This window comes from Seriola dumerili, unplaced genomic scaffold (assembly GCF_002260705.1).
Source record: "Seriola dumerili isolate Sdu_G_001 unplaced genomic scaffold, Sdu_1.0 BDQW01000850.1, whole genome shotgun sequence".
NCBI classification, from domain to species: Eukaryota; Metazoa; Chordata; class Actinopteri; order Carangiformes; family Carangidae; genus Seriola; species Seriola dumerili.
Window position 1 is genome coordinate 473,813 of NW_019175105.1, and position 14,093 is coordinate 487,905.

The following is a 14,093-nucleotide window of genomic DNA, read 5'->3' on the forward strand; positions in this document are numbered from 1 at the left end:
CACACACACACACACACACACACACACACACACACGGCTCACTCAGGTGACTCACCTTGCACCCCCCCACACACCCACACACACACACACACACACACACACACACACACACACACACACACACACACACACACACACACAGCGGCTCACTCAGGTGACTCACCTTGCTGAAGGTCACCTGGTCTTGACAGATGGGGCAGCTGTGAGTCAGAAATCTTAGGGCTGATGGGAGATCTCTGTTGAGCTGGACTGCTTCCATGACATCACTGGGGCTGAAGCTCCGCCCCTTCATCCTCATCAGAGACAGGAACATGGTCGCCTGGTCCGGAGGGAGACGGGACACCATCTGAGGGGGGCAGAGGAGAACTGAGACCACCTGGGAACATCTGAGACTAACTGAGACTGATTGAGACTGGCTCTCCTACTCACCTCAATGTGGTCTGCTCCCAGGCTTTGAGTATCCAGCTCCTGACTTAGTCCAGGTGCTGGTCCAAAACCTGCTCTGTGTCTGTCACTAGCTGCTTCTGATTGGTTGCTCCGTAAAGTTGAATCCCCCTGCTGGCCTCTATTAGACTCTGTGTCCAGTCTCAGAGTTCCCATCATCCTGTTGAGGGGCTCTGGAGGGGGACCTGCAGGGACCAGGACCAGAGGTCTGTACTGAAGCAGGATCTGAGGTTATCGAGGTAACTTCATGTTTAACTCTGGGTTTTCAGCCCTTCGACAGTGGTTCACTGGTTACCAGGGTAAATCACCATGGTAACTGATACTGACCTCCTAACCTGCTCCGGCTTATCAACACTCACTGTCATCAACACTCACTCCGTCTCACCTGAGGAGGAGGAGCTCAGGAAGGGGTTGTTGTGGTTGGAGGAGGAGGAGGGAGGAGGAGCATTGAAGTCGATTCCAAGGAGCTCCTCAGTGTAAGACCTCCTCACCTTCACCTCCCTGCTATGCTCCCATTGGTTGTCTGCAACACAGGGGGAAAGGCTTCATTATGTCAAACAGGTGTGCTACCTTTAACATGCTAACAGTCATCTCAGACCAACAGGAACTTTACCTTTCTGTCTAGGCAGGTAGGAGGGGAGGGAGAGACGACAGCTCTGTGGGGAGGAGGTGATAGAGAAGGAGGTGAGGGAAGAGGAGGTGATGGAGGGATGATGGAGGCTGCAGGAGGAGGAAGCAGAAATATAACAAGGTCAGACACGATCAGTTATTCATTTTTATCAATAATCACTACTACATCGAACAACTTAGGGAGTGTTTACCTCTCTGACCTTCCACCTGTCAATGACTGTGACACCTGAACACCAGTAGGAGGCGGGGTTTGTACAGGACACCTGGCATAAAGGGGTGTATCCACCTGGAAGGCCCGCCTCATCTCTGACACGAGCAGTGATAGGTCTGACACACCCTGACAGGAAGTGACATCATCATTACCAACACATTAACAATAACCAGTTATTTGTTTTAAAGACTTTGTTCAATAAAGATTTGAACATAAATCGATAATTAAACTTAATTACTTCATTATCATAGATCACATATCAAATTTAATTTAACCCTAACCCCAATATGAAAAAACATAAACATCATATATAATAACATAATCTCTTGTCCACCGTCCTACACTCAAAGCAAACCAACATAAACCAGTTGAACTGAATCAGGTGAACTCTTCTTCTTCATTAAAAAAATCTATTATTACATTAAGTCAATTATTTCAGATTGTTTTATCTCATTTTTATTGAACCTCATCGTCACTTTTCTATCCCAACGTTGTAAAACCTTTAAACTGGTTTTAAATGTTTTTTGTATCATTCATTTTTTATTGTTTGTCTTGTAAAGCACTTTTAACTGCGTTTTGAAAGGTGCTTTATAAATAAAGCTTATTATTATTATTGTTATTATCAATCTACCCATGTGATTTCAAACTGAGTTTATTTGTTCTTTTCATTGGCTGTTGTCTTTTCTTTCATTGAGTGTTTGAGTGACAATTTCTTTCATACAACTGATGAATAAAGAATAATCCTGCAACATATAATCATTGAAATCATCCCCAATATTTCTGATAACCAATATTCTCTATCAATGAATCCATAATTCTACATTTAAAACAAGTACTTTATTTTGTATTGGATATACAGGCGCTGGTCAATAAATTAGAATATCATCAAAAAGTTGATTTATTTCAGTAATTCCATTCAAAAAGTGAAACTTGTATACTGTATACATTCATTACACACAGACTGATATATTTCAAGTGTTTATTTCTTTTCATTTTGATGATTATAACTGACAACTAATGAAAACCCCAAATTCAGTATCTCAGAAAATTAGAATATTGTGAAAAGGTTCAATATTGAAGACACCTGGTGCCACACTCTAATCAGCTAATTAACTCAAAACACCTGCAAAGGCCTTTAAATGGTCTCTCAGTCTAGTTCTGTAGGCTACACAATCATGGGGAAGACTGCTGACTTGACAGTTGTCCAAAAGACGACCATTGACACCTTGCACAAGGAGGGCAAGACACAAAAGGTCATTGCTAAAGAGGCTGGCTGTTCACAGAGCTCTGTGTCCAAGCACATCAATAGAGAGGTGAAGGGAAGGAAAAGATGTGGTAGAAAAAAGTGCACAAGCAATAGGGATAACCGCACCCTGGAGAGGATTGTGAAACAAAACCCATTCAAAAATGTGGGGGAGATTCACAAAGAGTGGATTGCAGCTGGAGTCAGTGCTTCAAGAACCACCACACACAGACGTATGCAAGACATGGGTTTCAGCTGTCGCATTCCTTGTGTCAAGCCACTCTTGTTCAAGAGACAGCGTCAGAAGCGTCTCGCCTGGGCTAAAGACAAAAAGGACTGGACTGCTGCTGAGGGGTCCAAAGTTATGTTCTCTGATGAAAGTAAATTTTGCATTTCCTTTGGAAATCAAGGTCCCAGAGTCTGGAGGAAGAGAGGAGAGGCACAGAATCCACGTTGCTTGAGGTCCAGTGTAAAGTTTCCACAGCCAGTGATGGTTTGGGGTGCCATGTCATCTGCTGGTGTTGGTCCACTGTGTTTTCTGAGGTCCAAGGTCAATGCAGCCGTCTACCAGGAAGTTTTAGAGCACTTCATGCTTCCTGCTGCTGACCAACTTTATGGAGATGCAGATTTCATTTTCCAACAGGACTTGGCACCTGCACACAGTGCCAAAGCTACCAGTACCTGGTTTAAGGACCATGGTATCCCTGTTCTTAATTGGCCAGCAAACTCGACCTGACCTTAACCCCATAGAAAATCTATGGGGTATTGTGAAGAGGAAGATGCGATACGCCAGACCCAACAATGCAGAAGAGCTGAAGGCCACTATCAGAGCAACCTGGGCTCTCATAACACCTGAGCAGTGCCACAGACTGATCGACTCCACGCTACGCCACATTGCTGCAGTAATTCAGGCAAAAGGAGCCCTGACCAAGTATTGAGTGCTGTACATGCTCATACTTTTCATGTTCATACTTTTCAGTTGGCCATCATTCCTAAAAATCCTTTTTTTTGGATTGGTCTTAAGTAATATTCTAATTTTCTGAGATACTGAATTTGGGATTTTCATTAGTTGTCACTTATAATCATCAAAATTAAAAGAAATAAACATTTGAAATATATCAGTCTGTGTGTAATGAATGAATATAATATACAAGTTTCACTTTTTGAATGGAATTACTGAAATAAATCAACTTTTTGATGATATTCTAATTTATTGACCAGCACCTGTAAGCAGCAGAGAGGCTGTGACGGTCATGCACAGCTGACTGTGTAACTCATCTGGTCTCAATACTACATTTTAATCTGGTTGGTTAATGGACGGTTAATGGTTGGTTAATGGTCATTTCAATGTCAATTAACAGCCAGTTAATAGTTGGTTAATGGACGGTTAATGGCTGGTTAATGGCTGGTTAATGGACGGTTAATGGTTGGTTAACGGTCGGTTAACGGTTGATTAAAGGTCAATTAACGGTCGGTTAAACAGATTCAACTGAGGGACAGGATCATGTATCTGATCAGGTCTGGGAACACTAAAGGAACCACCAGGAAGAACTGGAATCTGGACTACTTTGGTCTGCTACCTGTACAGGGATAACCAGCTAACTAACCACCCTAACTAGTCCAGTCTGACTGAACATGCTAAGTGAGACTTACATGGGTCCAGTTTTTCAATCCATCCAGACTGATGTTGCCAGAGGCGTCCACACAGGGACAGTATGGGTTTATCACCATGGAGACAGATGGACAGACATAACAGCGAGGACGGGACACGGGGTGAGTCTCATGAAGCCAGATGCACACTGGGATATTATACTCACTTCCTGTAGAGACATATACAACAGCAAACAGTCAACAAAACCAGACCAGACTAATCCAGTGCAGACTGATCCACATAGATGAGGAAAACTAATTCACTGAGATACTACACTCATTTCTTGTATGGAAATCAGGGCCCATATTCACAAAGCATCTTAAGGCTCAAAGTTTCTCCTAACTTGCTGATTTAGGAGAAACTCCAAAAAAATAATGTCCTATTTATTTTTACTAAGAGCTTTTCACAAAGTCACTTAGCGTTAAAAGCAGCTCCTCAGTCTGGGAGAAGTGAACAGCAGTGGAGAGGACTCCTAACTCACTAAGGCCTAATCACAAAGAATCTTAAAGAGCTGCCGTCATTCTACGTCAGTGTTCTGGAAACCTTACATGATGCTGAATCACTGGAAAGATACGACTCAATCAGAGGTAATAATGATCGTTGTGGAGTTAGTGAAGGTGTAATAACATCCAACTGAAACAACCTGATCAGTGCAGAAATGAAGTGTTTGGCAACGCTGCGTTACTTAGCAACAGAGAAAAGCTGATATATCCAGCAAACAATAAATGCACTCTGACATCACAGGACAGTTCATACGACTTCCTTTAGATGGTCAACAACTACAGAGAAATACAGCAGCTTCATGGTCGGTCTACCTGCTGTGATCAGAGCCAGAGATGGAACACATGGAAAAATGATTAGATTTGTAAACAGGAAACAAAGTCACAGCATCAACACACAGGTTGTATTGATGCTGCCTGTACAGCTGTAGACGTTGTTGTACAGTGTCCAGTGGAAATCTTCTCACACCTCAACCCACAGCTGGGACCACAGCTGCATTACAACAGGTACAGCTACAACAGACTGTGGCTAATAGGCTGTTAGCTTTAGTTAGCTCATCTAGGACAGGTGAGTTTGTTTATCTTTCCATTGAGAGAATTGAATGTAAGTTTTTATAGTAAATTAAATTCTCTCAGGTCGACACAAACTTCATCATCAGAGTTTCCTCTACATTCATTTATCAGTGGTGGCCCGCCACTGCTAAATCATAGCCGCCACGCCTTCAAATTTCTTTTTTTTTTTTTATTCTCGCAAGTGCACCACCGCCACATCTCTCCACCTTCACAGCACAGCCTGTGTGATGATGAGCGCAACAGCGGGGGGAGGGGAGGGAGGGAGTGGGGGGGGTTGGGGGAATCCTATTGGAGTTAATTACTCGCGAGAGCGCGGCCTTGAAAGTGACATCACGTCAGGCACCAGGTCAGAGTCAGAGAAGTGTAGTCGTGAGGAATAAGGCAGCGACTACCGGAGAAGAGGTAGACTTATTAGTCAACTCAGTGACGCTAACTTGGGTAAACTAATTGATAGCATTAAGCTAATATCTACACGTCATTATGTATTAACTCTGACTGCATTTTCAGATGAGCTTGTTCAGATACTCTTCTAAAGAGAGAAAAGACAACAGATGAAGACGCTAGTCAGGTAGCCTATCATAAGCCTTTTACTGACTCGTAAATGATGATGGTTAGGTAAAAAATAATATTTTAATGTTCACACTTGTAATCAGATGTGATGTGAGTGTGTAAACTATATAACGCTGAAAATCAAGTGCTCTGAGCCTGGGTGCAAACTTTGCCACTGACTCTACAGCCCATCTAGCTGATCTTTATATGTTTATTTTTATTTATTATTTTTATTTATTTAATGTTATTGTTTTATTTATTTTTTACTTTTTACATTTTCAACTGGTTAGAGTTGAAGTAACATTTATTTTTCACAAACCAAAGGTATTTATTTTTTTTGACATTGTATATGGCTGAGATATATATTGTAAAAGTTCAATGGTAGCGATAAAAGCATATTCAGCCAACAAATAGGTTTTGAAAGTAAATCTGCTGTCCAACTGTTACCACCCCCCCGGAGAGCACGCCCCCCACTGCTGAAAAAAATCCTAGAGGAAACACTGATAATACAGATGCATTTTGGAGAATGAACTACTTTTGTTAACAGCTCCTAATCCGTTATTATTTAATTTGTATTTGTTTATTTCTTAGTGTTTCTTTTATTATTACTGTCAGATGTTAATCATGCGTTTTCACCGGCACAGATGGTGTTTCATCAACCAATCGCTGTGGGGGAGCTCGTCCATGAAAACTGATGTAAGCCATAGTAATGGAGTCGCACTCTTAGCTTTTAGCGTGACTTAGGAGAACTCTTAGTGGTAAGATAAAATGCCTTGTGAATACAGGCCCTGAGGGTCTGAGAGAGGTTTTACAAAACCAGACCAGACTGACCCTGAATAAATCATACCCCAGACAAGGACATACTAGGCCTGCTCTGACCAGATCAGACCAGAATGGAGGGGCTGATGTCTCTAACCTCATGTTACTCTTGATATCCATCCATCCACTTTCTTCCACTTATCTGGTGTCTGATTGTGGCGGGATATGTGGTCCCTGCAATGAGTTCTGGGTCTCCTCTCAGTGGGACATTCCTGGAGAACCTCAAAAGGATGGCGCCCAGGAGGCAACACCTCAAAGCTCTACCTCTCTCTAAGGTCGAGCGCAGATACCTTGAGGAGGATATAACCACAAACGTATTCTTTCAGTCACTACCCTGAGCTGATGACCTCAGGCGGTTGGACAGTAGATTGAGTCCTTCTTCAGCCTGAATGCTTCCCTCGGCACTGGTGTCCACTAGCACGTTCTTAAGTTGCCACCTTGACAGGCACCTATGACCCCAGCTGCTACCCACCACAACTTCAGTGGAGGTTTTGAACATGGCCCACTCAGACTCCATGCCACTCCAGACTCCCTCAGAATGCAGGAGAAATTCATCCTGAGGTCGGAGTTGACCCCACAGACAGGGGCCTTGTTTGGGTTTGCCAGGTCTGTCTGGCTGCTTCCCCTGCTATCTGATCTAACTCAACACCAGGCGGAGATTAGCTCTGCCTCACTACGACCCAGACCTGATGAGATGACCAGGTGTTCTGGTACCAAGTTCACTTATAAACCACCTCATCCTCAAACATGCTGTTTGTTATCAGAATAAAAAATAAATAAATGAGCTGAAATGACAATAGAATGTGTGACTGTGGTGTGTGGACTGACTCAGGTGTGAGAGGTGAGAAAACCGGCTCATTCAGCTAGTCTGGACTGACCTGGACTGGTGAACAGTTATATACATATAATGAAACTCCCAGGTGTTGATGATGAGTTTGCCTGATGCTCTTACCTTCATAGTGAACAGGAACTGTCCCGGCCAGGTAAACCAACTTCTTCTTCTCTTTGCTAGGAAAACCTGTTAAAATGTACGATTGATTGTAAACCAATCAATAAGATTGGTTTACAGTGTGCAGGACTGTTTGAATCAACATGCTTTTATTGTGAAACAGACAGGAAGTGAATGAATGAGTGAAAAACATTAAAAACATATTGATACTCACAGTAAAAATCTACATAAAGACGAAGATCAGAGAAAAGTGATCGAACCCTCTGAAGATCAGACAGAGTCTCTGCTGGATAACTGTATTGACACTGGGGGGGGGTTAGAGAAAAAACAAGAGAAGGAGCATGGGGAGGGGGGGCGGAGAGGAGACAACAGGTAAGGAGGGTGGGGGGGTAATAAGGAGTCTGATTAGACCTTGTTGTTGTTAGCATGTAGCTAACTACGCTAGGTAAGAGTTTTGAATGGATCTTGCTGGAGTTCCATGTTAACTTTGGAGGCTAGCCACTTAGCAGCAGGTCAAGTGAGACGCCAACTTGTTCTCTGACTAATAAAGTTTGACTTGAACTGAATGTGCAGGTTTAAAGTTCGGTCCTCACCTCCGCCAGAGTTCGCAGCTCCTCCTCAGCTCCGACCCGAGGCATTTTATCCAAAACTCAGCCACAGAAAGACGTAACATTCATGAGCTAACAGGCTAACAGCTGCTGTTTGGAGGCACTAATTTAAACACGACACACCCATGTCCGCTTCCAGGTTTTCAAATTAAAAGACCATGATACAACTTGTCACCGTGTAAAGTCCTTGTTCCGTGTTTTATTGTCCTTCTCTTAACTTTTATTCGATCTAATGGATTATTAAACTGTCTCCGTCCTGTCAAAACCACATATCTCCGCGCAAATCATATGAAGTGGTTTTAAACCGTTAGGACCGACACAGTGAGGAGCTCATCACTGACTTGTTTGACTCAAACTAAAATAAAAACATAATTGTAAAGAACATTATCCATGTTAGTTTGTCTACATAACGATCATGTAGTGTTTTATGTTTGTAGAAAATATAACTGACCAAAACACATAGAGAGAATAATATTGACAATCATGTGATCCATTATTGCTAGATAGATAGATAGATAGATAGATAGATAGATAGATAGATAGATAGATAGATAGATAGATAGATACTTTATTTATTCCCTAGGGGAAATTCATGTATCCATTAGCTCATTGTTTATGATAATAATAATAATGATAATAATAAAAACTGTTAATGATAAATAAACAATAATAATTAGATGAGTCCACTTCCTTTGGCTGAGGTGTTGTATAGCCTGATGGCAGTGGGAACAAAGGATCTCCTGAACCTCTCTGTTCTGCAGCGCAGTGAGGTGAGACGTTTACAGCTGCAGCTGCAGCTGGTTCTCTGTCCTGCCAGGATGTTGTGGAGAGGATGGTGGGATTGTCCAAGATGGCCTCCATCTTACATTGCATGCGTCTCTCCACAATAGTCCTGAGTCAAGACTCCTGCAGCACAGACCCAGCCTTTTTGACCATCTTGTTCAGTCTCCTTGTGTTCGTGTCTGACATGCTGCTGCCCCAGCAGACTGCAGGGTAAAAGAGTAGCGCTTCATGAGGAAAAAGAGCCGGCTCTGCCCCTTCAGGTACATGGCATCTGTGTTCAGGGACCAGTCCAGTTTACTGTCCAGGTGCACACCTAGGTATTTACAAGTGTGCACCATCTCAATGTCTTTCCCTCGAATGCTGACAGGCTGAAGGGTCATAAACATGGACTTCTCCCTGTCTCAGGCCTGTTTTTCTCAACAGGTCCAGGTGCAGCGGTTTCTGCTGGTTTACTTAGACCAGTTTAGAGACTCATCAGCACCGACACCTAGACGGTTCCTGTTAATCAGCTGTTTTCACATCTTCCTTAATTTGACCTGTTTCACCTTGAACTGGTTTGTTGGACATTTTGGTGTCTGTTATGAAGTCTGGATCAGGTTGGAAACAGAACCTCATGGTTTTTATGATGTGACATGAACGAAGCATGAGGCCACACCTGACACCATGTGACCTCCTGTAACAAATGACAGAGGAGCAGGAAGTTACTGTGATGCTTTATTGATTGGTGAATATAGACTCTGAAATAATGAACACAAATAACATGAGTCAGCTGCTGACGTTCATATTTACATCAGCGCATTTAACTCAAAACTCAAACTCCCATCTGCCCGTGCACAGGAAGTCTCTCCATCTCAGACCGGCGTGGCCCTCCACTCCTTGCCCTCGGTCAGAGCTCGTGGCTGGTGGATGAACACACTGTATCGGACACCCTGATTGGCTGCCGCCCTAACAAATCGACTATTTGCTGTCATGGTAACGGCTCTCAGCGAGTCTCCCGTGCCGAAAATTGTGAGCGAGCGCTGGTTGACCTTGGCACTGGGCGTGAGGCGCAGCGTTCGCTCAGACAGCTGGTCATCCACCAGGTGGAGGCGGGCCAGCAGCTTCTGAGCGCGCTCCTTCTCACCCGGCCCCCCTAATGTGTCCAGGATCAGCTGGAAGTCAGTGACAGCGGCGCGACAGGCGAACAGCTCCTTACCTGCCATGAAAGCATCAAGCTGTGGCAGCACCTGCAGGCGGCGCTCCTGGGCTGCCTGCTCCGTCAGCACGGGCTCCCTGAAGGTGAAGTGACAGCCACCGTGACTAAGCGATGACACGTACGTGATGAGTGTGGTGATGTCCAGGTTCACCCGTCGACACTCCTCCACCTGCACCTGGGCAGGAAACGCTAAGCTGGCCACCACCGTGCCGCGGTCCACCCGGGTCAGCTCAGAAGCTTCCTCCTCCTGCTCTTCATGGTTATCTTCAGCTGCCTCCTCCTCCTCCTCCTCATCTTCATCACTGCCTCCCTCTGTCACAACAATGTTGACTGCGACAATGTCCCCACGGACGGAGACGCCCATGTCCCTGAGGTGGTCTGCCATGGGGCAGGAGACCCCGTTGTAGAATGCGAAGACAATGTGGGGGTGTCGGTAATGGACGGGCTGCTGGCGGCTGGCCTGAAGGAAGTCCTCTGCCTGTCTGATGATGCTCTTGTCTCCGTACTGACCCCGCCCCTGCCAGATGTTGTGCAGAGCCTCTGCCTTCCTCCCCACCGCCTTCACCCAGGTGTGTCCCCCGTTAGCCACCACGTCCACCACCAGAGTCTGGCGGTGGCTGGAGGCGTCCTGGTAGGTGAAGACGTGCAGCAGAGCCACCACGTCCTCCAGACTCTCAGCTGACTCTACGATGGCCGTCAGGTGAGTCAGGTTGGTGCTGTGCAGGTGAGACTCTTTGACCTGCAGCTCTCCGGCCTCCACCCGTCTCAGGAAGCGCAGCTCGGCTCGCAGTTTACCACAGAGCTTCTGGTGACCCTCCACACCCTGACACAGCTGCTCGGCCCGCTGCAGCAACGCCTGAGCAGAGCTGATCCTCTGCTGCAGCACCACCTGCACAGACATGACTCTGCATCACACCTGAGGACACACACAGGTGGGACTGGTGAACCTGGACACTTCAGGGACAGACAGTAAACACTTTTATCAAACTAAAGAAACTCTATGTTGGTGACAACAACTGCTACTCCTCCTCACTGCTCACCACTGAGCACCAGTGTTTGTAACATTAGATCATATATGACATTTATATTGGAAATGAAATAACAAGCCAACACTGGAAGTGATATATCTAGCTAACATTAGCTAACTAATGTGAGCTAGTTTCTAACTTCAGGCTAAAGTTAGAAACTAGCTCACATTAGTTAGCTCAACTGTAGCTTAAGGGCTTGGGGGTGGGGTCATACCCTCCCAATCCTCCCAGTAATTCTAACCCTGGTAAAAACACAGCAAACACACAGTACGGTTTATTTTCTGACCACTAAAACACTACAGTACCCATGAGCCTCTGCTGCTGTTGCCATGAAAAAGAGGCCAAAACACACTGGTTACTGAATTCGCCCACAGCTGTAGACTTTCAGTTTAATCTTTAGCTTTAATGTCCTCATCTGTGAGTGTCGGAAATGACGTCACCAACCTGACAGGCAGTGGACTGAACATTCATGTCTTCATACATAGTGTTACATGATTTTAAACAGCAGCTCATCTTCAAACACACACACACCTGATCAGGAGTCTGGTTCAGCAATTACTTTATAACATCAGCAGATAAAGGAAACATGATCACATGATCATTATTTCATGTCTTTCAGCAACAAACTCTGAAGTCCTGATTCACTCAGTCATCAACCTTTAAATACGTCATTTTTACACGGAGTCTGGTGAGACTGAACTTTAACACTGTGACCTGGAGTGAAGCTGTCAGCTCCTCATCAGACAAACTTCAGCTGTTAGCTCTGATGCTAACTGCTGTCACTGTGAATGTGACGTCATTTAACCACTCCGAAGTTCATCACGTTAATTTAATGATAGTAGAAAAACCACTGTCAACGATTCAATCGTAGAGAAATCGCGTGGCATAGACTCACGGCAGCAATGACGTGTGAACTTTAATCCGCAGGCTCTGCTCCAGATATCTGCTACCTGCTGATGCTAATGCTACGTGACTACTTCTTCTTCTTCTGCTCCGCTGGCAGGACCAAGGCTACTTCCGGAAGGATTGTAGCGTCACTTCCTGTCACATTGAATTAACTGACTGTTTACATGTGGCTGGATTGGGGGTTCCAGTCTCTATTGCGACGCTGGGACTCAGACTCACAGTACCCCGAGTGTATTTTAATAAAGTTGAATAACGTTTAATACTTTATTAGACATTACACAAGACTTTAAACTGACCTGAGGAGTCTCCTTCATGCTCCCTTTCTGTGTCATCAGTTCTCAAGTACGCGGGAACCCTCCCACTGAGTGTCCACAGAGTAATGAGACCCTCCCCCACGTCCTCACTACAATACATAATCACATATTCTCTGGGCCCAGTATTTCAAAATTCTAATCCAGATCAGAATTATCCAGATTTTGTAATCCCTCTTTCTGCCATCCCAGATAAACCTGATCCTGTAGATTTTGTCCTGATTCTCCAAAATAAGAAAATCATGATCCAGATACCACAAGATCAGGATCACAGAATCTGGATATCTGTTGGTCAAATGTATGTAATACACTTAATCAGAATGAGAAACTGAATCATTTTATTACCATTGTAAGTTCACACATACAAGGAATCTGCTTTGTTGTTGTTTTGATGCATAACAAAAAGTAAAGCAGGTACAAAAGGAAAAGAATTAGACAACACAATATGTAAATCAAATGTCCCACTAGATCAAAAAAGTCAAACATAAAACTTTTCCTCCAGCATACTAATGTTGTATTGATAAACGGACCTATAGATCACGGGACCGTAAGTGAAATAATGGTTCACAAAAGCTTCTCTCAGTGCGCATCCAGCTGTCCCATCTGGTTGCAGTGGTGCCAGTGGTAGATCAGGACCATCTTCCTGGGGCCATCCATCACAGTGAGGAACCTTGTGTTTTTCTGCGATGTTATGAAGCACAATGCAGGCGAGAATGATGTTGCATGCTCACTGTGGAGCTACATGTAGGTAGTTGAAGCACGTAAAGTGCCTCTTCAGCAACCCAGCCGTTCAATTATACTCCTCAATCCTCTATGAGCACTATTAAATCTGTCCTCTGCATTGTTGCTAGGAAATGGGAAAAGGTGTCATCAGCCATGGTAAGAGCTGATATGCACTGTCACCCAGTGTGATGCCATCTGGGGGATTCTGTTGGAGGTGTCTAAAAATGTAGCTCTACCTCAAGATCCTAGCATCATAGACCGATCCTGACCATTTAACAACACAGTTGATGCTGTGCCACCCTTTCCTGTTCACAAATTCCCGTTCCCTTTCATGGGGTGCTTGGATGTGAATATGAGTGCTGTGTATTACCCCTATAGTGTTTGGTGTCCTCCCCATTTCAAAGTACTTGCGCTTGATCTGCCTGGTCTCTTCTGGATCCCTTGGAAACTTGACAAACTGGTTGACAAGGCTGGCTAATGCAGAGGGCTGATAGTTGACTTGTGCACACACACACACACCATCTCCAATGACTTGATAGGAGGATCCACATGCATAGAAGCGCAAAACCATCAGTACTTGTTCTTCCACAGTCAATGCATAGCTTCTTGTAGTGGTGTGTTCCAGTTGTGGCTGTAGTAGATTGACAGTGAAACCAATATCAGCCCGACCTAACCTAAATCTCTCATACAGTGTGTCATCTGTGTAGTCCTGCAGTTGGTTTGGGCGTGCAATGTGAATCTCCTCCTTTGCCTCTGTAGACGGCGAACAACACCTGCCATTTTGTTTGTATGGTCCCTTGTTAGGACAACTGCTTTCAAGATACCGTAATTGGCCTCCCAGCTTACACCTGGGTCCATTTGGGCATGGGCCTTTAGTTGTGCTTGGTAGACGACACAGACAGAGAGAGAAAATGGAAATGGAAGCAGGTACTTCAAAAGGGAGCAATTTCACCCAAGCCGAAACACACGC

The 14,093-nt window shown here is 44.6% G+C and overlaps 2 protein-coding genes and 1 long non-coding RNA gene across 4 annotated transcripts in view; all 3 read right to left on the reverse strand.

Annotated features, from left to right (window-relative positions):
- LOC111237348 (E3 ubiquitin-protein ligase RNF31-like) overlaps positions 1 to 7,591 on the reverse strand; it is a 12,749-nt gene extending 5,158 nt beyond the window's left edge. The window contains exons 1-7 of the mRNA XM_022766409.1: positions 7,573 to 7,591; positions 4,182 to 4,348; positions 1,266 to 1,411; positions 1,058 to 1,164; positions 830 to 967; positions 430 to 629; positions 164 to 346 (exon numbers count right to left, since the gene is read on the reverse strand). Coding sequence (XP_022622130.1) covers positions 164 to 346; positions 430 to 629; positions 830 to 967; positions 1,058 to 1,164; positions 1,266 to 1,411; positions 4,182 to 4,259 — 852 coding nt within the window. The 5' untranslated portion in view covers positions 4,260 to 4,348; positions 7,573 to 7,591. The remainder of the gene's footprint in view (positions 1 to 163; positions 347 to 429; positions 630 to 829; positions 968 to 1,057; positions 1,165 to 1,265; positions 1,412 to 4,181; positions 4,349 to 7,572) is intronic.
- A 5-nt stretch (positions 7,592 to 7,596) lies between these two features.
- On the reverse strand, positions 7,597 to 8,716 carry LOC111237349. The gene is made up of 3 exons (XR_002665762.1): positions 8,163 to 8,716; positions 7,784 to 7,874; positions 7,597 to 7,638 (listed from the first exon to the last, which is right to left on the reverse strand). It is a non-coding gene; the product is annotated as an uncharacterized LOC111237349 (long non-coding RNA).
- Positions 8,717 to 9,209: 493 nt separating this feature from the next.
- cunh7orf25 (chromosome unknown C7orf25 homolog) lies at positions 9,210 to 12,165 on the reverse strand. Of its 2 annotated transcripts, none has more exons than XM_022766410.1 (2): positions 12,079 to 12,165; positions 9,210 to 11,071 (listed from the first exon to the last, which is right to left on the reverse strand). In XM_022766410.1, the coding sequence occupies exon 2, from the start codon at positions 11,054 to 11,056 to the stop codon at positions 9,812 to 9,814; it is 1,245 nt and encodes a 414-aa protein (XP_022622131.1). In that variant the 5' UTR covers positions 11,057 to 11,071; positions 12,079 to 12,165; the 3' UTR covers positions 9,210 to 9,811. The 2 variants fall into 2 exon arrangements, with proteins under 2 accessions (XP_022622131.1, XP_022622132.1); XM_022766411.1 differs by having other exon boundaries at positions 9,210 to 11,109; positions 12,079 to 12,159.
- Positions 12,166 to 14,093: the final 1,928 nt, after the last annotated feature.